General features: G+C 45.9%; 1 protein-coding gene across 4 annotated transcripts in view; it reads right to left on the bottom strand.

The window, feature by feature from the left end:
- NFATC2 (nuclear factor of activated T cells 2) overlaps positions 1 to 24881 on the bottom strand; it is a 185702-nt gene that overhangs the window by 61050 nt on the left and 99771 nt on the right. For all 4 annotated transcript variants that reach the window (XM_053249762.1, XM_053249761.1, XM_053249764.1 and 1 more), the window contains exons 7-9: positions 15093 to 15148; positions 13702 to 13828; positions 10673 to 11356 (exon numbers count right to left, since the gene is read on the bottom strand). In XM_053249762.1, coding sequence (XP_053105737.1) covers positions 10673 to 11356; positions 13702 to 13828; positions 15093 to 15148 — 867 coding nt within the window. The remainder of the gene's footprint in view (positions 1 to 10672; positions 11357 to 13701; positions 13829 to 15092; positions 15149 to 24881) is intronic.

Genomic DNA, 24881 nt, shown 5'->3' with positions numbered 1-24881 from the left:
GCGCGTCGCTAGTAGCAGATTGGAAGTTCACATTGGCTACCTAGATAATACACCCTGATGCGTAGTTACAGAAAAGAGCACCCTGCTGACCTGCAACCAAAAGCGGAGACAAAAATAGCCGTTATTGGCTGGAGACAAGCTACAGGGCCAGCACTCTTTGCTTCTACAAAAGAAACATGCCATGGGGGGCGGGCAGTTATAGAGCAGATATTTTGCATGCACAAGGCCCCAGATCCCAAACTCAGCATCTCTAGCTAAACAGGTTATAAGAAGCAGGGGTGGGAAAGACCCCTGTGCAAGATTTCGGAATGCTTCTTCCAGGCAGAGTAGACAATACTGGGCAAGATAGATCAGTGGTTTGACTAAAGAAAAGGAAGTTTCATATGCTCAAAAGCACAGGCAGTTTGTTGCCCATTGCCGCTTGAGCAGGGCTGGCTCTGCGGGATCTGGTGCCCTGATGCAACATTCTGTTGAGCGCCCCCCCCCCCATAGTAAAAAATGAAAATTCAAAATAAATACAATTAGTGTGTATTCAAAATTTAACTTAATTATGTACATAATATGTATATAATATAATTATAATTATATTACTCCTATACTTAAAGAGCTATTTGGCTACCAATACGCTTCTGGGCAAAATACAAGGTGCTGGTTATAACCTATAAAGCCCTACACAGCTTAAGCCCTGGGTATTTGAGATAATGGAGCAGTCTTGGTGTGTGTGTGAGAGAGAGAGAGAATGAGAATGGAGCAGCCTTGGCAAGAAAAAGAGAGTCCGTTCCCCGTCATTCCAGAGGTCCCCATCCTCCTCCTGTCACAGGCAGTCCCCCTGCCCCACAGCACTTTCTCTCCCCACCGGGCTCCCTCCTCCCTGCCATTTTTGCCTGCCCACCGCAGGGCTCCCTTGTGGGGCCGCCAGCCACCTCCTCCGTCATCACTGTGTCTGGTGCCATTTTCTTCTCACCGCCTCCTGCCAATTCAAGCTGCCGCATGGCCGAGGGGATGGCTGTGGGGGTGCGTGTGTGTCCTTCTACACCCCTGCCCCTGGCAATAGCAGAAGATATCAGAGCAATGCTGTGGCCTGCTGCTTGGCCCGGTGTCACTTCCTAACTGCGAGATACTTAATAGACTTCACTGCACAGGTGTGCCTTGCAACTGGGAAGCGACGCCAGGCCAAACAGCAGGCCACAGCGTTGCTCTTGTTCAGTCGCTCCCGCCGCTGGTGGGGAGGTGTAGGCGGTAGGACACACACGCACCCCCTCAGCCATCTCCTCAGTTGTGTGGTGGCTGGAATTTATTTTTTTTTAAAGGAGGTATAATCAGCTCGACACCCTCCTGCAGACTGCGCCCCGATGCGGTGCATCTTCTGCTTACTGGTAAGAGCCGGCCTTGCGCTTGAGGAAAATCGCAATCTGTTGTCTTGTTGTCCTCACTGCCCACTCACACACCCCACCCAGGTGAGCCTTACCATGATGCAGCCCAACCTTTTGCTCACCAGCCCCACCTGGTGGCAGTGAGAATAGGCACGGCAGGGCTGGCAAAGGAGGATGCATGCTGCCCACTCTCACTGTTGATTTGTAACCAACTCACTCTCTCTTGCCGTCTCTCTGCTCCACCACCAACAGATGACAAGCTTTGTGCTGGAAGGGAGAGGTCGGCAGCAGCGAGAGAAAGCGATCTGTGAAACTGATACAGCTGGAAGTGGTGCGTGCCAGCCCCAGGGCAGAGCATGCCCAGAAGGTGAGTGGGAAGAGGGGTGGCATCAGCACTGGCCTTTGGCCTGGCAGGAGCGTCTGTTGAGGAGGGGTTGGGGCAAGGAGGAGGATCACCAGGAAAAGATCTGGGGTGGCAGTGAAGGTGAGGAAAGGGTAGTGGCGGCTGCAGGCAGTTGGGGCGGGGTGCCTGCACTCGCCATCCTGTGGCTCACTCACTGCCTGAGACCGTCGCCTCACCTTGCCTCGTGGAGGAGCCACCTCGGTTCAAAAGAGAGCAGAGGTCTCAACAAAGATCATGTGTGAACTAATACACCATTGTGTACAGAACTGTAAATGTTTCGGTCAGCATTAACCTGAAAGCAAACTGATTAAAGCAGACTTCTCAGCTCCGTGGATTGCGACAAAAAAATGGCCACCCTTGCCATGAAAAGTTGATTAGAGAAATGATAAGTTATAATTAGAACCAACCGCAGGCCTTAAAAACATACACACTCACTCACCCTGAAAGCTCAAGGGAAAGCAGAAGGAAAACTTCACATTTCCTGTTCTATCATCAAAGCCTAGAGCTTGCCAAGCCAAAAAGAAAAAAAATATATATATCACGATTCAGTCAAAAGTACAGTATAAGAATAAGTGCACATTTTCTGGGCAGTAGGAAATTAGAAAATCCAAGAGATTATCCAGAACACTTGCGTTATAGAATTTCCTGACCTGAGTTTGGTATATGGGGTAGTTGATGTCCTGGGCTGGAGACAAGTGAGAGTTTTACTAGAGAACCAAAGATGGCATGAAAGAAGCATCATCATGGTGTGTCTACACTCATCTCACTTTCTAGCAGCGATCACATGTTTCACCGTCAGGGTCCCCATAGGCCTGATTTAGATACCATGGTCAAATCATTGAGGCTGTTCTCACGAGCGGCCAAGACTGGGCTATGGCAGCTGAGCCTGGGCTTGGCTGCCCATGGGAACTTCCAGGAGCCATATGGCCCAGCGGTTCCCCACAATGCACCAAACACTTGTGCAGTGCATTGTGGGATTTCCAGGGGCTGGGATGACGCGTCCTCACCCCCGCACCTCCACACTGCCTGTCTGGGCATGTGATTCGTGCACCCAGCAACTCCACGTGATCATCTGCGGGGAAGACAAGCTTCTGCTGTCTTCCCCACTGCCCGCCCTCGAGCCCTCTCACTCGATCATGAGAAAGGGCTCACTGTTTTCTAAGTGTGAGTGCCCCATGGGCTTGATGTCTCCCCCACCCTAGCATGCATGGATTCTCTTTCCTGGTTTCAGCAAACCATAATTTGCTATGACAGCCAAACTGTGCAAACTATGGCTAACCAGGAATTGCCTTCAAATCATGATTTGAAACCATGGTTTGATGTGGGTTTTACAAACCAGGGTTTAAGCTGCCTTTTTCAAATCCATTGCCTCCAATTCTGGATCAGGAATTGGGGCTGATTCCTGATCCAGAAACAAAACAGGAAAAGGGGGAAGAAATCCATGAATAAGAAAAAGGACACGGAAGAAGGTGGCAGCACATAAGCCTCGTGCATACTCACAACCGTCAAACCAAGGTGTGGCCTTGACCCTAAGTGTTTGCCGTGGGGCTGGATTCCCTTTGCTTTCCCTTCCCTCAACTCCCTTCAGTTCACTTGGACCACTGTTGTTGCCTTTTAGGGTGAGGAAGCACCTTCTAATCACTTCACATTCCCCTTTTCAAGAATGAAAAGGAGAAGTCAACATAGAAAGGCTCTCCACACGAGCAGTGTGGAGAGCAGGAAGGGGTTTGGTGGGGAGAGTGGGCTTGACCTGCTCTCTCCGCACACGAGCACCCAGCCCTCCCTGGGTGGCTGTATTGGCCGCCCACACAGTTACCAGCTCCATCATGGAGCCAGTTGGAGCAGCGGGGGCCACCTGGCCCCCAGAAGTCCCAGAACGCCCCACGCGAGCACGGGGGGCATTCTGGGGAGACCCCCAATGCCGGGAGCCTTGTTGGAGCTGCAGTGCGGAGCCGCACCGTGGTGGCACACGATCCTTGAAATGCTCGCTTGCTCCACTAACCTCGTTTAAGGGGGGCATCTTTGAGGGCTGGCTGCCAGGAGCCATGTGGCTCCCGTGTCAGCACACGACCAGCCCAAACAAGGCTGGGCTCCCTTAGTATGGTTTTGGCTGGTCGTTGAAATAGCCTCATACAATGAATCAAATAAGGAAAGCTTGCAGAACAGAGGGGAAAGGAAGAATAACGCACTGCTTTGGCCAATTCATATGTTAGTGCGTTTCTTGCATAGTCAGCACTTTCTATACATGATCTATAAACTGGACTGGGAAGTGGTAGCCACGCGGCTTCCTACGGCTCACACACAGGCTCCAAACTATGTTGTAGTTGTTTTTTTTAAATAATTATGTCCTGCCTTTCAAATTATAAGGACCCACAAGGCAGCTAGTAACCAAATAAAACAATACTGCACAATTAAAAAGCAATAAAACAAGACAAAGCATTGAGTTACAACAGCCGCATCAATCAGCAGCAGCAAAAACAAACCCAGCTGCATTACTGCACAGAAACTAGCTGGCAGTCACCCCCTCTGAAACAGCAAGGTTTATATTTGTCCCCCACAAACAAAGCAATGATGGGAGCAAACAAATTTTACTGAGAAAGAAATTCCACAATCTCAGTGCCACTACGGAGAAAGCACTACCTTCAGCAGAATCCGACCACATCTCCCAAGATGCGGGGAACAGAGAGCAAGGCTTACAATAATATGAAACCTGCATTGGATCCCTTGGAGTTAGCTAATTACAGACCCGTCTCTAATCTTCCTTGGTTGGGTAAGGTGATTGAGCGAGTGGTTGCTTCTCAGCTCCAGGCAGTTTTGGATGACACAGATTATTTAGCTCCTTTCCAGACGGGCTTTCGGGTGGGCTATGGGGTTGAGACTGCCTTGGTTGGCATGATGGATGATCTCCAATTGGTGACTGACAGAGGGAGTGTGACTCTGCTGATCCTTTTGGATCTCTCAGTGGCTTTCGATACCACTGACCATGGTATCCTGCTGGGTCGGTGGAGGAGGTGGGATTAGGTGGCACTGTTTTAAAGTGGTTCCGCTCCTACCTCTCTGGCAGATTCCAGATGGTGTTGCTTGGAGACTACTGCTCTGAAAAGCAAGAGCTGAAGTGTGGGGTTCCACAAGGCTCCATACTGTCTCCAATGCTTTTTAACATCTACATGAAACTGCTGGGAGAGATCGTCAGGAAGTTTGGTCTGGGATGCTATCAATATGCTGATGACACCCAGATCTATTTTTCCATACCAACTTCATCAGGAAATGGCATGACCCCGCTAAGTGCCTGCCTGGAGGTGATATTGGGCTGGATGAGGGATAACAGACTGAAGTTAAATCCAAGCAAGACAGAGGTATTGTATGTAGGGGGTCGGGATCTGAGAGATGGCTTAGATCTGCCTGTTTTGGATGGGGTTACACTCATGCTAAAGAATCAGGTTCGTAGTCTGGGAGTGCTCCTGGATCCCAAACTCTCCCTGGTCTCTCAGGTTGAGGCTGTGGGCAGGAGTGCTTTTTATCAGCTTTGGCTGATAACGTCCATTCTTGGAGATTAGTGACTTTAAAACAGTAGTACATCTGCTGGTAACCTCTAGGCTTGATTACTGTAATGCACTCTACGTGGGGCTGCCTTTGTACGTAGTTCGGAAACTACAATTGGTACAGAATGCGGCAGCCAGACTGGTCTCTGGATTTACCGAGAGGGACCATATAACACCAATTCTAAAAGAACTGTACTGGCTGCCGATAGGTTTCCAACAAAGTACAAAGTGCTAGTTATTACCTATAAGGCCCTTAACGGCTTAGGTCCAGGGTATTTAAGAGAGCACCTTCTCTGTCGTGAACCCTGTCGCCTATTAAGATCATCTGGAGAGGTCTGACTATGGGTGCCTCAAACCCGTTTGGTGGCAACTCGGAACTGGGCTTTTTATGTGGCTGCCCCAGGGCTTTTGAACGCGCTCCCTGATGAAATAAGAGCATCTCCTTCTGTTTGCTTTTAGGAGGACCCTGAAGACGCATCTGATTTCCCAGGCCTTCAACTGAGATTGTATTTTAAAATTTTAATGCCTTTTAAACATGTTTTTATCTATAATTTTAATCTTTTTATGGATTTTCAATGTGTTATATTGTATGTTTTAATTCTGTAAATCACCTAGAGATTTTTATACTAGGTGGTATATTAATTAATTAATTACTTAATTAATTACTTAATTAATTAATGGCCTGAGTGCACTGACTGGTTCATATAGGCGAAGGTGGCCCTAAAGACAGTTATACATGTTGTGTGTGATGAGTAGGCCCATTGCACAAATGCATATCAGCTCTGATTGGACAGATCTCTCTTTCTGGGCAAATGCAAACCATGTACAAGGATAGTCTTGCCTTCCCATTCTCTGAAACTCTCTAAGGAGAGTCTACTCCACTTTCCTTTAGAAAGGTCAAATCTTGAAGGCTCTCTCAGGGTTGGCGGTTCAGAATACATGCTCTGCATGAAGAAGGTTCCAGGTGCAAATTCCAGCATCTCCAGCTGAAAGGAGCCCCTGCTTGAGGCCTTGTAAAGCTGCGGCCAATCAGAGAAAACAATAATAAGCTACATGGACCAATGATCTGACTCGATATAAGGGCACTTCATAAGTTCATTCCTGTGCAGCTTTCATTGCTAGGTTAAGACCTGTTTAATTCTCCAGGGTTTTCACTGTTACTGAGCAGGATCCAGTCTATGTTAACTGTGTTATTTCACACCAATGAAATACATGAGCCAAATTAGTCACGACAAGCTTAATATGGATCCTGTCAATGTTTTAATTTTAAACCAACTGGGCCTAGGCATTTTATGCTGCATTTTTAGGATGGTGTATTGGTTTATATTGGGATTTGTGTGTTTTGGATATTTTAAAATATTTTGTAATCCACTTTCAGCTTCTTTAGCAAAAGAGGCCAATACATTGTGTGTGTGTGTGTGTGTGTGTGTGTGTGTGTGTGTGTGTGTGTAAATATATATATATATATACACACACATATACATATACATACACACACATACATATAACATGCAGAAATCTTTGTAGGCAATGCACACTGTTTCCTACACAGATGGTCCATTTAAAGTAAAGTGAGCAGTCAAGTCGATTTTGACTGCTGGCAACCACAGAGCCCTGTGGTTGTCTTTGATAGAATACAGGAGGGATTTAGCATTGCCTTCCTCCCGCGCAGTGTGAGATGATGCCTTTCAGCATCCTCCTATATCGCTGCTGCCCGATATAGTACCAGTGGGGATTCAAACCGGCAGCCTTGTGCTTGTTAGTCAAGCATTTTCCCACTGCGCCACTTAAGGTGACATGGTTCATTTAGGACATGCAAAATATAGGAAGCATCCCTTGGCATCTCTCAGTATACTGAATGCATATGCAGCGTGACTGATTGATGAATGCAACCTCAGTATAGTCTTTGCGAGGGTACGTGTGCTTGATGCTCTATATTGCTCAGTGAGGAACCTTCAGTGTGTGTGCTTATTTGAGATTAACTCAGGAAGATTGGAAAAGAAGTGAAACTAGAAATTGTGGCACCACAATTATGGGACAGTCTTTGGGGCAAAATTTTGTTACCGAACCAAGAGAATGAGATACTAAGAAAAGTAGAGAGGAACTACAGCTGCAGGAAAACTGAAAAGAGAACAAAGAAAAAGGAAGACCAAAAGTTCACTGGGGACAAGAATGGGGAAAGTGGCTCACGAGAAACAGGAGTGTTTTTTAAATTAATATTATTATTGCTTGGAAAGATTAACCAGCACTATCATCAGCATTTTTACTCCTTAGTTAGTATCTCTGGCATGTGATTAGTTGATTGTTCCCTCAACCTCACTTTCTTTAGGAGAAATAGAAGAACTAGTTCATGCTAACACTACCCAGGTAAAGGTAAATTATGCCGATTCCGACTCCTGGCGCTCACAGAACCCTGTGGTTTTTTTGGTAGAATACAGGAGGGGTTTACCATTGCATCTTCCCACGCAGTATGAGATGATGCCTTTTCAGCATCTTCCTATATCGCTGCTGCCCAATATAGTACCAGCTGGGATTCGAACCAGAAACCTTCTGCTTGTTAGTCAAGCCTTTCCCCGCTGGGCCACTTAATGTGACTTACACTACCCAGACATTCCCAGTATCAGCAACAGCCTCAAATCTATAAAAGAGCCACCAACCCATCCAGAGCATTGGCGACCCAATGAAGACGCTCAGATTTCATTTCCGAAGCAAATCAAGAGTTGATCCTCACAACTACAAGGATGGGGTCGTAGCTCAGTGGTAGAGCCTTGTATGCAGATAGTTCCAGGTTCAGTCCCTGGCATCTCTGGGCAGGGATGGGAAAGACTCCAGCCTGAAACCTTGGAGAAGCTGCCGCCAATCAGTATAGACAATATTGAGCTAGATGGAACAATGGTCTGACTCAGTAAAAGGCAGCTTCCTATGTTCCTGTGACTATTTTTGAGATGGTAAAAAATAATCAGGGGTTAAAAATACATCAAAAGAAGGGATTTCTTCTCCCTGCCTCTTAGTGAAACAGTCACATGCCTCCACATGGTACAACTGAAAGTTACCTCACACAATTCCTAATCAGCTTGCTTAAGTAACCTGTCTTTCTCACTCTTTGGAAAGCACCACACACTATATAAATGTGGTGCTTTATAAATAAGTACATGCTATATAAATAATACATAAATAAAAGCATCTTTAAAAAAAAACTTTCATGGCTCCTAGGGAAAAAATTGCATATTATTTCCCAGTTCCGTATAGGGCATAAGTTCCAAAGCCAGTCACACTAAAACTAGAGCACATGTTTAAGTGACATATAATACAGGCCACTTTAAGTGGTTCCGCATGTATGCGATCTCTACATGGTGAACTATTTGGTACCGCAGTTCATCTTATGGACTGGGTGGTTTTCTCCATCCCACTGCAGTAATTTTTCCTCATTCATATGTGGCAGCATGGAGAAACATCACCCAATCCATGTGGTGAGCTGTTTACAAGCAGCTCACTGGATGGAAAAACAGCCACCACATGGAGCAACTTAAAGCAGCCCCTCTGTGTCGTCTGTATTGTGTGGTCCGAAGACCTCACTTACTGTTCTGCATTTGGGAACACTGGTAGGAGGGCAGCAGAACCTGTTTCCTGCCTCTCACAGCAGGTGATTGATTGGTCTCTGTTTGCAGCAGAGCTGCTCAACTCCAGCCCTCCTGCAGATGCTGGCCTACAATTCCCATAATCCTTGGCTATTGGTCACTGTGGCTGGGGATTATGGGAACTGAGGTCCAAAAACAGCTGGTGGGGGGGGGGGAGTGTGGTGTATGTTGGACTAAGTTGAGCAGCCCTGGTTTACAGGGATCTTGTAGTAGGCTTGCCCCATTATAACAAAAGTGCACTGTAACTAGGTGTAGTGCAGGCCTGCTCAACCTAGCCCCCCCGCCCAGCTCTTTTTGGACTGCAACTCCCATAATCCCCAGCCACAGTGGCCAAAAGCCAGGGACTATGGGAACTGTAGGCCAACATCTGCAGAAGGGCCGAAGTTGAACAGCCCTGGTGTAGTGGCTACTAGCTCAGTAGGATAGCAGAAGTTTGTATGCACAAGAGCCCAGATTCAGTCTCTTGCATCTTCAGTTAAAAGGTTCTCAGGCAGAAGGATCAGAAAGATCATAGCTCAGCAGTAGATCACATATTAGATAAAGCACACCAGGAAAATAGTTTACCTACAGGGATCCAACAGAGTCTCCCATTTTAACAGGTGGGAACTGTATCTAGGGCAGATATTCTACTGGCATGTGATAATCAAAAGCCAGATTCTAGTCCTACAAATTGAACTGGACTTCAGGAACTGAACTGGTGAAAACCACTTTGAGCTTTACAGAAAAGAGGTATAAAGTAATTTTAATCAAATAACTGCTACACTGAATGAGGATGGAATATTTCATAGTTCCCCCAGCTCTGGCCATGAACTGCACGAGAGGAAACAGCGTAAGAGCTTAAAACAATTAATTAACCTCTTGGTGAACCCACATGTAGTGGGATGTGTACAAACGAAGACACGCTATCCTCTCCAAGACTTTCTATCCTCTCCAAAAGCAAAAACATCTGAACTCACAACAAAGAAATGACACTTTCATTCCTCATCATGCTACAGTACCTCTACAAACACTAACAGGAATTCAGCCAGTAGGTCTACCACATCCATTATGAAATGTTCAATGAGGTGTTTTACAGCTTTTCAGATAAAACAAAAGATACTTCCGGGTGGGGGGGAACCTTAAATCAACATTTGCACTTTTTTCTATGCATTGTTTACAGCAGGGGTTCTCAAGCTTGGATCGCCAGATGTTGCTGGGCTACAATTCCCATCCTGAAGGTCATTTTGGCTAGAGACCCAAGTTTGAGAACCCCAGGTTTACAGAATAATTATAAATTTGTGTCAGTTACTCAAAGTCCAACAACCAGGAAGTCACCTCAAAATTTAAGACCTCAGATGCAAAGACAACCATTTTTTAACCTTGGTTCCCCAGATGTTGTTGGACTACAACTCCCATCATCCTCAACCACAGTGGCCTGTGCCATTCTGGCTAGGGATGATGGAAGTTGGGTCTTCAGCATCTGAAGACCCAAGGCTGGGAGCCCCTCTGGAGGATGTTTAAAAATGATTCTTTTTTCAAGGTATCAAAGCACATGACCATCCCCTAAAAATGCAACAATAAGAATATAAGAAAAGTCAAAGGAGGATTGTGCATTAACACACATACACATAGCATGTTACTTAAACAACAGATCTGTACTCTGAAAAAGGAGAAAACTTTGCTTTCTTACAAAGATGTATATTGGGTGAATGAGATATTAAAAAGGGTGCTGCTTACCATCATCCAAATAGGCTTGGTCAAGATTCTGTTCCTGTTTAACAGTGACTCCAGTTGGCAATGGTTCCTTCTGATCGCTTACTGGCGGTCCGTTTTTTGCCGTTCTCTGTTGCTGAATCACGGTAGGGTATGAACTTGGACTTAACCTTTGGGCTTGGCTGACCTGAGGTTGGCTGGGTCTCACACCACTGGATGCGAAATTTTCACTGCACATGATGTGTTGAAATTCTTGATGGCTTTCACATCTCAGCTGTTGATTGGCTGTTGGAGAGCAGTGGATCACAGGGGAAGGCTGCTGATTGGATGGAGAATGGTGAAGCACTGCTGAGCTTTGACTGGGAGGGCCTGTGTGCACCAACACTGACCTGTGAACATCTGGAATGGAAACTTGTGTGGCCATCAAACCAGGCTGTGGGTAGCCCAGGTGGCTAGGACTGAGACTCTTGCTTCTTTGGTATATTACAGCCCCTGGGTTTTGCTGGGGATATCGAGATTCAGGAGAAGACAGGCTTGAACGCAACTGCTGGCAGGATGCCATTGTGGCCACAAGACAGGAAGGAGAGTCGGTGACCATTGTATGGTGTGTATAATAAGGCTGTGTTACTGTTCCCAGACCGCTGTGTACTGTATTGCAGATTAAAGCTGGATCATACTCATCAATGGGCTCTGTTTTGATGGAAGGCACTGAAACAAAGCGTACAAAGGACATGATCCTAAATAAGCTGCTACAAAGCAGTTAAGAGGAGGAAGGAGGAACTGGGACTAAGAACAAATGTACTGTACATTTCCCCTGCAGCCTTATGCATATACTGCTCTTCAAAATGGTTTACAAGTTAAAAATAAAATAAAAACAAAATGCACGCAAAACAAAACAGTAGCAGATAAAAGCAACATTAAAGCCATCATGATTCTGAGATGAAAAGGCCTGAGAAAACAAAAAAGAGATCTTTGTCTGGTGCCAAAATGGTATTAGAAATGGGTACACTTTTAGGTGCCGTTCACACATGCATGCCCCTATGTCTTCACAGGACGTATGGTTTTCAATGGTCAGCTTACACAGTCAGCTGTTAGATATAAAGGGCCAATTCATACAGGCATACCCTAGGGATATGGCAAAAATCCGGAAGCCTAATTGCGGCACAATCCCTTTAAAATAGAGGGCTCACCCAGCCCCTTTAACGTGCAGAGCAAGTCCATCCCTGCTCCTCCTCTGCTTGCCACCATTGCTGTACTGGGGAACTCCCCGCAGCTATCCACATGCGCTGGGGGTGCTCTCCCGCAGCTGCCGGCACACACATGGCCCCCGCGCACGTGCCGGTACCATGTGGGGGCAGCTGGGGGAGAGTGCTGCTGGCATGCGTGGACAGGAGTGGTATTGGTACGGTAATAGTGGCGAGCAGAGGAGGAGCAGGGATCAACTTGCTCTTCTCCACGTTAAAGGGGTTGGGTAAGCCCTCGGTTTTAAAGGGATTGTGCTGAGATTGGACATCCCTTGCATACACATCATCTAATTATGGGACAGGATATTGGCCGTTGAAAGCGTGAATTAACTCCTATCAAAAAGCACTGTGCTTAGAAGTGATATGAAAGTACTGCCGGTGATGTTCTATCTATAATGGGCCATTCACACAAATTTAAGTCACCCCTTGATGCTACAGTCATCAACAAATCCCCATTCAGCCATGAAACTCACTGGTGACTCTGGGCCAGTCACTTATCTCTCAGCCTAACCTACCTCACCGGATATATTGTGAGAATAAACATAACCATGTATACTGGTCTTGGCTTCTTAGAGGAAAAGCAGGTTATAAATGTATTAAATAAAATTAATAAGTTATCTCCAAGCATATGTATCAGGCTAGAAACTTTGGGAGAAAGGACTGATATGACTGCAGCAACCGATATCCTGATATGCTAAGATGGCTGAATGGATTGTCCCTGAAAATGTGAATGTAGGAAGCCATCTTCGTGTGTGTGTGTGTGTGTGTGTGTGCGCGCGCGCGCATGCACGCACACACGTACATGCACACTTACACACATACTGTACTTGCATTCTCACACACATATCTTCTACACATAGATTTGTATGTATCACAGAATCAATCCTGAATCCCCAGTGAGTTCTGGTACAGTCAGCATTGAACTTGGTCCATGAAGATCTTGATTCAAATCCTTGCTCAACCCACTTGAGCCTTGGAGAAGCTGCCATCTTACTATCAGTTCTGCATCTCAAAAAAGGGATTATTACTGAGTTACATCTCAGGCAGGACGGCATTAAAATATCAAAATTCCATGCCAGTCTAGATTTCACACCCAGAAGACTGAATTCCGTCTTGTCAAATTCCGTCTTGTCGCCCGTTCAAAAATATCAATAAAACTTAGACTATACTGTGCTTGTATGTGTATGTATTACAACACTCTTTCTCTCGAACAATATGTGTGCTTTTAAACATACAGAAACTGGCCATAGAAAGATGCCTCTGTATAAAATCTGCAAACTTAAAAAACCTTTAAGGATAAGGAGGTAATAAGGAGTATTGACCGCATGATATAATTCACTTTGAGTGCCCAACAGTACTGGGCATACTTTGTATATCCCATACAAGTGGGATATACATCTATATATTTAATCCCTGTAGACGTGCCTCAGCCTCTGTGGGGATGCGTCCCGGCAACCCAGCTGATTGGATGGGCTGAGGTGTGTCTGTGGTGGAGGACAGAGGCAGCAGCGGGCCTTGCCGGGCCATGGAGGCCAGAGCGGCGGTGGTCCGGCCCGGCCGGGGAGGCCGGCAGTGGCGGGGGCCCTGGCCCGGCCGCGGAGGCTGGCGGCGCCCGAACGCGGAGGGTGGCGGCGGCCCAGCCGGAGACTGTGGCGAGGGGAGAGAGGTAGCCGGCCCCCAAAAACGTGCAGATGCTCTGTGAGGGGGTTGGCTTGTTTTAAAATAAAACAAACAACTGAAAATGGTTGACCATAAATGGCTTCTTCCAAAATATTGTACCACATGTCGCCCTTTTGTGTCAAGAATTACCTGGGTGGTAAGTAAAATGTTGCGGCTGGCTTTTTTTCCGTTTTCCGTTAATCACATAGAAATTCACCTTGATAGGGGTGCGAATGTGTTTGTTCCGATATTCTGGTATCTCTACAAAAAGCATGTTCTGAAAATTGTTTAAAAAAAAAAAAAAGGTGAGCAAAACAGACAACAATATAATATTAGAAGTCATTCAATTTTTCCATCAGGTCTACCAGGACTGTTATTTTCCCAATGCTAGAATGTAGCTGATCTTACCAAACACCAGAAATAGTCTTGCTGACTATTACATGAGCCCCTATGTTCATGTAACAAGCATTAAAGAAGCACACTGTCCTAGACTTAAAGAGGCACACTGTCCAATCAAACTCTCATATTTTCCCCATTTCTCAGGTCTTGTCTTGAAAACTCAAGAATAACTAAGCAACATAGCAGTTAACAGCCGGCATCTTCACTAAACTGGCGCATGTGCAACCAAAACAAGCACATGTGCCGTGATATCATCCCTGTTTCTGTAGCAAGGGGGCTCATGTATGTGGGGGTGGGGGAAACAATTTTCATTTACCTCCCCTCCACTATCACAATGGAAGGGGAGCTTTCAGTTTCTGTGGCCAGGGGTGGCCCAAGATATTGCAGCACCTGAGGCAAGGCACAAAACAATGCCTTGCCCCATGCCCCTGGTGGGGGCAGCACCCTTTGTTTGAAAGTGCAATGGTGTCTGGGAAGAGGTAAAGTTGTTCTTTTCTTCCTCTGCTTCTTTCAAGGTTTGCAAGAAGTATGAGGAAAGACACTCCTTCCAAAGTCTGTAAAAGTCTGATTGGTTCCAAAGAGTTGCTCCGGTGGCGACAACTGGGACAAATGTTGCCTCTCCGCTAGTGCTCCAGTACCCTGCCAACTGAGGCAATTGCCTCATCTTGCCTCATGAAATGGCCGGCCCTGCCTGTGGCTAACAATGGGAGAGCAAAACCCTGGTTTGCTTGGACTGCAGTCCACAAGTTTTCAATAACTATTGAATGGGCATGCTAGATACACTGTGCCAGAAGCAAGACATAACACACACACTTATAAGCAGTTAGATCATCATCCAATACAGAGTCAAGTATGCTTAAACCCACTGATGTTGTTAAGCTTAGCAGCACACCCAATTCTGTACTAGACTACAGCCTTAGTGTCTAGGTACAGGGATGGGGAACCTTGGCACTCCAGCTGTTTTTCAACTACAACTCCCACCATCCCCAGCCACAATCATAGTGGCTGGGGATGATGGGAGTTGTAGCTTAAAAACAGCTGGAGTGCCAAGGTTCCCCACCCCTGGCTAGGAGGTCTTTCTGCTGCCACTGAATGAAGCTTGATGTCTGAAAGAGAGCATGGAGAAGGTGCTGACTACTTACAGGCTGGCTCTTGTCTTTATCCACTGTGGCCTCCATCTCCCAAATCTGTTGCCCATCTGAAACAAAGATTAAATCATTCAGGAAAAGTGTGCTTTGAAATGTATGTAACTCCCAATAAGATCATCATAATCATAACCACCTTTGTATTTGTATATCACTTCAAAATGTTCAAAGCACTTCACATATAGTCTTTTGACATCCTTACAACAACCCTATAAGGTAGGTTATTATTATTATATTCCATAGCAGAGAGTGTGGTGAGGTGAAGTTCATGGCAGAGTTGAAAATCAAATCAGAGACTTCTAGATTCAGTCTTTGCACTACATCTGCTCACTGACCCCAAGATCCAGCTCACACATTTATATTTATATACATAAGGGTTGCAAGAGGACTAAAGAATCCTAAGAATTCCCATTATGTTATCTAAGATTAATACCGTCTCTGTTTCATAGCTGCTGACACTGCCCCATTTTTAAAAGCTGCTGATACTGCCCCATTTTTATGCCTCCAAGAACATAATAGGTCTTCCTCATCCCCAAGTTACCATCTTTCCCACTAATGCTGAAGCCCCTTGTGTCTCTCGGCCACTCTCAACAGACACAGAGAAAATATTCATGAGTGTCGTGTTTTGAACAGCCATTTAACACATTTTAATAAAATGCTTACCATGCTCCCCCAAATTTTCACCTCTTTCTTGAACTAAAACTTTCCTAGCTTTTTCAACTCTGCCCTTTTACTCTTAAAACCTTCCACTGTTTTCTTTTCTTCCTCTCAACTCTGTCAGCATATTTCCAAAAGCATGCTGTGCAAAAATGATACACAGCCATTTCAGTGGCACTTAACACATGCTTAAACATCTCTGGGTTGCACCCGGCTGTACTTGTAAGAAGTTGAGCTAGCACTGAATGAAATGGAAAAATCACCTACTGAATGTTTGATTCTACTAATGCTCCCAAGAATTCTATTTGCATTTTTTGTAATGCTATACCCAGATTTGGGCTGCAGCTTATGCAAACCCTTTGGTACTTCTAGGCAGTGATGTAGTTGCAAATTCAGAAGTGCAGGCACTCTCCATGACGGCCCACATAGGCACCCCCCAGTGCCCCCCCCCCTTAGACAGATGCAATAATTTGGGAGGTTCTGTTGCAAGAAGTCAAGGATAGTTCCCTAATCCTACAGAGCTTGTACTTCATGTGGTTATTTACCCAGAAGAGCAGTCTGGATTGTCAACCACAAAGGGCGGAGAATACTCTTTGTAACAGAAGACAGGAAGAATGGTAATAAAATTAATTGTAGACTGATATTCAGTTATGTAACCAACGGTAGGAATAGCAAGAGCAGCATATATTTTCACTTAGAAAGCAGAGGGCTTTATATCCCTGCTGAGACTTTGGAGGGAAAAAATGTCCTGGACTGCAACCCTGCAGCACTACACCAATGCATTTAGATGACGTTATCGTTCAAGCAGTTATTTCCCAGTTCTCTAATGGATGTTAAAAGGAAAAATACAGGAACTGCTGAACCAACCCTGAGGTTTTTGCCCTTTTGCTGTTTTCAACTATCACAAAATAAACTATAACAAAACCAACTAACCAAGCAAGTATGTGGCTTGCTAGACTAGTATTTTTATTTAGTCTCACATTTATATACCATCTTTACTTCAAGAAGCTCAGGGTGGTGCACAGGGTCATCCATCCTTTTTTTATCCATCATAATAGTTTATTCTCATAATCACTCTGAAAGTAGGTTAGGCTAATGATTGGTCCATAGCTAGTCAGTTTCATGGCTAGCTATGGAGCATCATGGGTCCCCTGAACCCAGATCTAAGTCCAATCCTCTGGCTAGCAACTCACACTGATATTGAGGCCATTCTCACAAGCGCGTGTGTGAAGCACTGGGATCTGCAAGGGATCTAACCCCGCTCCCAGGCCTGATTCTTAGCAGAGGTTAAGGGAGCAAGCACTCCCTTAACCCAGCTCCTGGGATCGTGTGTCTCGTCAAGCTGCACAGATCCCAAGAAGACACAGAGAAGAGTGCCTAGAGCACCTGCCTGAATGCACTGTGCTCATGGCGTGGTGCATTGTGGGATATCTGAAGCCTGGGACATGCCGTTCCAGCCTCCGGAGCGCCACACTGCATGGCACAGCACAGATAATCTGGGGGTGCAGACCGCACTCCCAGCAACATGTTTGTGCTCATCTGGGTGGAAGGTGAGTTTCAGCAGTCATTCAATCATATGACCTCCCAACTTCAGTCTTAGGTGGTTCAATCCAGAAAACGGTTTACTACTTTATCTGCTATAATGAGAACTAGGTCAGAGGGAGGGAGGAAGGAATTTTTTCTGGAGAGGGGAGATGTGAGGGGAAGGGAATGCAGATTCCCACAGGGAGCAAGCATTACATCACACTGGGCTTTTGAAAGGGTTTCTATTTGATGCACCTCTGTTTATTTGATGCTTCCCATTATTTGATGCTTCTCCAGGGGCGCAGCTAGGGGAGAGGGGGCCTGTGTTCACTCCTTTCCCTGGTGGACCCTCAGAGTGAGGGAGATAATGAGGAAAATAGAGAGGGGTAGAGCTGGGGGCCCCTCTGGAGCTTGAAGGCCCTCTGGAGTTTGGGGGCCCAGGTTCTTTGAAACCATCCACTCAATTATAGCTACACCCCTGTGCTTCTCTGTTATAGAGGATTCCATTAAGTAGATGCCATTCTTCCTGTTGCTGCTGGATGGTTATGAGACAAGCCACACTTGATGCACATCTCCTGTCTGCCTTACAGATATCAACAGCACAGGGAGCTCTCTTGGAGTCAAGAGCTGGCAATTCTACTTGGGAATTGGGTCTGGAGAATATCCAGTAACCACGGCTATTTTCTGAAAGGTGGTAAGAAAGAGATCTAGAGTGCTGTGGATCAAAATAACAAATACAATGCAAGGAACACACAGGTCCTTTCAGATTTGTGAAAAGCTTGCAGTAAAATCACTGTCTCTTGGGAGAAGAAACTGGGAGGTAGAGGAGGAGTGATGAGTCAGATGTGTCTGAGTCAGAAGGACCTCTGGGACTACCCCTGAGGTAGTTGCAGTTCACACCCCGGCCCTTTCTCAAGGGGGTTTCCTGCAAGCACAAGTACTCCATTGTATTCGAAGTCAGCTCACATGCAAGGTTTCCAGAGTTTTCGAACGTATTGATGCATCATTACCAAAACACCCTGCGAAAGCACAGCAGCTGCACATCCCAAGTGACCAGTCAGATTTCTAAACAGGTTAATTATGGTGCTGCCATACATATCCAGCCAAGTCAAGGTGACCTAGACTGCAAAGCAACAGGCTAAAAGCAGACTTTTGAGCCCATGTACATGCTGTGCCTAAACATAATTATTTATTTAGAAATGTATACCCCCGCTTCCCTTTCAGTTAAGCCCCAGGCAGCCACCCCTTGGCCCAGAATTAGCATGCTTCTGCAAATCTGTATGCATTTTCTTGACCTGCATACTTTATCCTCCTCCTGCTAGTTACTGGGGCACAGGGAGCTATGCAAGATAATGAAGCCCACCTCTCAACTACATGAAATATTTATTTAGCCACATCTCTGTCAGATACTGCAGGGCTTGAACCAGAAGAACTTTGGATCAGACACTGAGGTCATTCACACAATCGAAAACTGTGTTCTACCCAGGTTTGGGAGCTGGCTGTACTCCCATAAGAACATAACAACAGCCCTGCTGGGTCAGGCCCAAGGCCCATCTAGTCCAGCATCCTGTTTCACACAGTGGCCCACCAGATTCTGCTGGGGAGCCCACAGGCAGGAGCTGAGGGCATGCCCTCTCTCTTGATGTTACTCCCCTGAAACTGGTATTCAGAGGTATCCTGCCTCTGAGGCTGGAGGTGGCCTACAGCCCTCAGACTAGTAGATGTTGATGCACCTCTCCTCCATGAAGTCATTCAAACCCCTCTTAAAGGCATCCAGGTTGTTGGCTGTCACCACATCTTGTGGCAGAGAATTCCACAAATTGATTAAACATTGTCCAAAATACACAATGTTCGTGTGTTCTGTTTGTTGGTCCTAAATTTCTTGGCAATCAGTTTCATGGGATGACCCCTGGCTCCAGTGATATGCAAGAGGAAGAACTCTATCCACTTTCTCCACACCATGCATGATTTTATACACCTCTATCATGTCTCCCCACAGTCATCTTTTTTCTAAACTAAAAAGTTCCCGGTGCTGTAGCCTTGCCTCATAAGGAAGGTGCTACAGGCCCCTGATCATCTTGGTTGCCCTCTTCTGCATCTTTTCCAGTTCTACAATGTCCTTCTTTAGGTATGGTGACCAGAATTGTACACAGTACTCCATGTGTGGTCGCACCATAGTTTTGTATAAGGGCATTATAATATTAGCCATTTAATTTTCAATCCCCTTCCTAATGATCCCTAACAAAGAATTGGCCTTTTTCACAGCTGCCGCACATTGAGTCAACACTTTCAACGAGCTGTCCACCACAACCCCAAGATCCCTCTCCTGGTCAGTCATCGAGAGCTCAGATCCCTTCAGTGTATATGTGAAGCTGAGGTTTTTTTGCCCCAATATGCATCACTTCATATTTGCCAACACTGAACCGCATTTGCCATTTTGTCGCCCAGTCTCCCAGTTTGAAGTGGTACTTTTGCAGCTCCTCACAATCTGTTTGGGATTTCACTACCCGAAAGAGTTTGGTATCATCTGCAAATCTGGCCACCTCGCTGCTTACCCCTACTTCTGGATCATTTATGAATAAATTAAAAAGCACCGGTCCCAGTACAGATCCCTGGGGGACCCCACTTCGTACTTCCCTTCCATTATGAAAACTCTCAATTTATACCTACCCTCTGTTTCCTGTCCTTCAACCAGTTAGCAATCCACACACGTACTTGTCCCCTTATCCCGTGACCGCTAAGTTTCCTCAGGAGTCTTTGATGAGGAACTTTGTCAAAAGCTTTTTGGAAGTCCAGGTAGACTATGTCAACTGGATCACCTTGATCCACACACTCGTTGACACTCTCAAAGAAGTCCAAAAGGTTGGTGAGGCAAGATTTACCTTTGCGGGAGCCATGCTCGTTCTCCCCCAGCAGGGCCTTTTCTTCTATGTGCTTTACAATTTTATCCTTGAGAACGCTTTCCGTCAATTTGTCCAGAACAGACATTAAGCTAACCGGCCTGTAATTTTCTGGATCGCCCCGGATCTCTTTTTGAAAATTGGTGTTACATTTGCTACTTTCCAGTCCTCTGGTAGGCCTGATTGTAGGGATAAATTATATGTTTTTGTAAGGAGGTCAGCAATTTCACATTTGAGTTCTTTGAGGACTCTTGGATGGATGTCATCCGGCCCTGGTGATCTGCTAGTTTTTAATTTTTCCAGAGCGTTTATGTCATCTCTTGTGGCCTCTATCTGACTCATTTCTTTAGCCTCTGTCCCTGAGAAGCCCAGTTCAGGAACAGGTATATGCTCAGTATCCTCTGTCATGAAGACAGATGAAAGAACTCATTTAGTTTCTTTGAAACCATCATATACTCCTTAATAATCCCTTTCACTCCCTCATTGTCTAATGGTCCAACCGCCTCCCTGGCAGGTTTCCTGCTTTTGATATATTGAAAGAAGTTTTGGTTATTCCCCTTGATGCTTTTAGCAAAATGTTCCTCAAACTCTCTTTTTGCCTCCCTTATTATCATCTTGCATTTCTTTTGCCAGGGTTTGTGTTTCTTTCTGTTCTCTTCATTTGGGCAGGCCTTCCAATTTTGGAAGGAAGTCTTCTTCCCCTCTATAGCTTCCTTGACTTTACCTGATAACTATGCCGGCATCCTCCCAGTCTTGTAGTACCTTTCCTCCATTTTGGTATATGTTCTAACTGGGCTTCTAGTATTGTGGTTTCATGTAAACTCCATGCATGCTGGAGCAAAGTGACACTCCTGATTTTCCCTTTCAGTTTTTTTCCCCACCAAACTCCTCATTTTAGAGAAGTTTCCTCTTCTGAAATTCAAAGTGTCCGTGTTAGACTTCCTTGGTGATTTTCTCCCCACATGTATGCTGAATTTGATTGCACTATGGTCACTGTTCCCTAAAGGGTCCATGACACTGACATCACAGACCAAGTCCTGGGTGCCACTCAGGATTAAGTCCAAGGTCACCTTCCCTCTGGTTGGCTCCATGACCAACTGGTTGGCTCCATGACCAGCTGTTCATGACCAACAATTTTTGGCTGTGTGGAAACAAGGTAGAAGTGATTGTGTGGAAGCAGGGTAAGAAGAAAACCTGGGTAGCTTTTCCTCCTACTTGCTTCCACACAATCACTTCTACCCAGGGTTTCTTCTTACCTTGCTTCCATACAACCAAAAATCAGGAGCATACACAAATCCCAAACCCAGGCAGAACACAGTTTTGATTGTGTGAATGACCTTACTGCCTCCTAGCTGCCTCCATCTTGCACCCCCAGAGCTGCTGGTTGCAGAGGAAACTACAGGCCATACCACCCTGTGATCCTGCTGACCTAATAAGTCAGGCGATGCTCGAGGGTCAATTGAATGCCATGTAAGGGATATAAATTATAGCAGACCTACTGAAATCCCTCACTTGACTCTTCCTCTGCACCTTTTGATTCCTGGCTCCCTGGATGGTTGTCTCTCCGATTTCTCAGGTATCTGACCACTCTCCACCTGAGATTTCTTTAGGTATTGCCATGCGCTTTTACATATATTTTCATGGCCAAAACCTTTTCTTAAATAGAAACTAAGATTTTCAAGAATTCCACACCTAATACCCAGCTCTGCAATCTAGAACATAAATAATGCCTTGCTGGATGTAAATAATGCCTTGCATGTCATTCCAGTCCAGCATTCTGCTTTGCGAGCAAGATAGATGGTTCTGTGATGCTCACAAGCAAGACATGAAGACAACCAGGGAGGAGAGCTGCTCTTGTGGTAGCAAACATGTATTGTCCTCTTTGCTAAGCAGGATCCACCCTGGTTTAAATTTGAATGGGAGACTACATGGGAGCACTGTGAAATATTCCCCTTAGGGGATGGGGCCACTTTGGGAACAGCAACTGCATGCTTGCATGCAGAAGGTTCCAAGTTCCCTCCCTAGCATCTCCAAAATAAGGCTGAGAGACTCCTGCCTGCAACTTGCTGCCAACTTGCCAAGACAATACTGAGCTAGATAGGCCAATGGTCTGACTTGGTATCTGGCCGCTCCATATATTCCTCTGTCTCTAATTACCTTCTCTTGTTTCTCAATTCCAGCATCTGGGGTGCATAGGAATACTGGCTTTGCACATGAGGTTCCCTTTCGCCATTGGGAATCTTACCTCTGTAAATTGGTTTAATCCCTTTTAAAAGCAATATAAGCTAGTGGCCTTCACTCACATCTTGAAGGAGTAAGTTCCACTGCTACGTCACACAATGTGCAATTTAACTTTGCACATTATGCAAAGCAGTAGTACTCCTTTTGTTCAGTCCAAACCTTTTCCTGATTTAAGCACCTTTTCTTTAAAGATGCACAGTTTGCTTAAGTGCTGATACAGTGTACACATTCAGGGCAAGTCTGCATACAAAAGTGCCCACACTTTCAGCCTGGCGATGGGACACTCATGAGCAAAAAGTGTGGCAAGTGTGCCTAGAAAAAGGAATTTGCTACTTCTCTCCTCGGAACAACCCAGTAGAGATAACGATCTGCCTGTGTAGATTACAGACATCCCTGTCAAAAGGAGATAAGTCCAAGCCACAGAACACCAGGGCATGGCAGACTGCAGAACCTGAATGTACAGCTTATTTTGATCCCCCAAATAAGCACTGTGTGAAAATGCAGGAAGGGTAGTGACAGGTGGCGGGGGTGGGGGAACACTGCAGCCATCTAATCCGGAAACAATTGTGTTTCTTTTCAAATAGCCACTCTCTATTATCTGTTTAAAAGCACAAAGGCTGAATTACTGACTGAATCTGGCAGTTTGGTTGTTCATCTCTTTGGCTCTAGGAGCAAGAAACACAACCAAGTACCATCCTAGACATAAATAAGGACATCAATTTTATTTTTCCTTCAGCCACCTATGTCTGATAAAGTACGTGCCATCTCGAAAGCTTGCAATGCTTTAAACAGTGGTTAGTTCAAATTAAAGCTTGTTAGTATTATTTCTACTCACTGTGTAGAAGATCTGATTCTATGAGGCCATTACTGTTATTTATATACAGGCATCTATAAATTCACTTGCCAGCTCACCAGTGGCGAATGCCTCCAGCCCCCTGGCAAGCAGGACACCCCGCATCACACAGATCTCCTCCCCTGAGGTCTCATCTCCAGAGCCATTTTTAAGAAGGTAAGAAACAGGAGCAATCCTTTCTGAGCAGTAGGGGAGGACTCCCACTGTTTCCTACCACCTCCATGTTTCACTGCACATGACAGGAGACTCGCTTCTCTCCTAAGGCCTCTGCCTGTGTGCCAGAAAAGGATCGGAGAGAAGAAAGGGGATTGGTGGCGACCACAAATAATGGCTGGCTAGTAACCTAAATCTGTGGATGCCTGTTTATACAGCATCTGTGGAGAGGGTGTTTTACAGAACAACATAAGCAAGGTGGGGGAAAGGCAATCCAGCCCCAAGGAATTTACAGTCTGAATTTTAGCAGTGTTGGAGCAACAAAGACAAGGGCAAAAAAGGAAAGGTCAGGGATGAATGTAAGGAAGTGCTGTCACATATACTTAAACTTCATTTCAGTTAGGGGTTAAGAAAACTAAGGGGTGACAAAAAAGATGGGCTTTGAGAAGCATAGGTGCAGCGTCCATTGAACAAGCAGCGACAAATGTCCCTGGGCCCAGAGGATCAGGGGCCCCCCAAGCAGATCACCCTGCTGCTGCCCCCCCCGTGCCATCACTTCTTATCTTGGTCTCTGGGGGGTGGGGGTGGGGTGAGCCGAGTGGGGCAGGCCACCCCCTGTGGCGGCAGTGGGCTCTGTGGCTGTTGGGCCTCTCTGGCTGGCCTGTAGACCTCTCTGGCTGAACTGCACGTCTGTGCAGTTCGACTATGGACATTGCATGCCCATGACATCACAGGTATGCAACATCCATAGATGAACTGTGCAAGCGTGCAGGCTGGCTGGAGAGGCCCGAGAGCCACAGTGCCTGCTGCTGCCACCACAGGGGCCAAGATAAGAAGCGGCGGCGAGGCAGGGGCAGCGGTGTTGGGGGCAGCCAACAGGCGGTAGGAGCAACGGTGGGGAAACGTTGGTTGCCCCGCCCCTTGCATCTGACATCAGATGCAGGGGGAGGGGCTTGGGGTGTGCACATACTTTGCACATGCTATGGGGCTTGCCAAGATTTTGGCCCCTGTGGAGGTCACTACGCCCCTCTTGAGAACAAATCTGAAGGGTGGGAGGGAGGGAAGTAGCACCACACAGGCCATCCTGGAAAGGAGTTGCAAGTATTATTTTGAATACTATTCTAGAACACTGACATAGCACAAACTAGATGCAGCCTGCAAAATCACATTCAGTACTCCAGAGACCAGTGAATCATGCTGGAGCCACAAAAACATTTGATTTCATTTAGTGACAGAACCACTGGAACGGCACTAATAAAACCTTGTGAATCTGAAACATTAAACAAAGCCAGATGATGCGGAGTTTAATCCCAAAGTCTATGGAGGCTGGTGGGGGTAAGGATGGGCAAAATCGGTCTATTTATTTATGGTACATTGTTCTAAAGATGATTCTACATGGATGTATCAATGTGAATAACAGGTGAATGCTTTTCTAACAAATCTGGCGCCCGGGATAAT

Source organism: Hemicordylus capensis, chromosome 4 (assembly GCF_027244095.1).
Source record: "Hemicordylus capensis ecotype Gifberg chromosome 4, rHemCap1.1.pri, whole genome shotgun sequence".
In the NCBI taxonomy this organism is placed as follows: domain Eukaryota; kingdom Metazoa; phylum Chordata; class Lepidosauria; order Squamata; family Cordylidae; genus Hemicordylus; species Hemicordylus capensis.
Note: the sequence above shows the minus strand (reverse complement) of the source record. Positions and strands in the feature narration are given on the sequence as shown.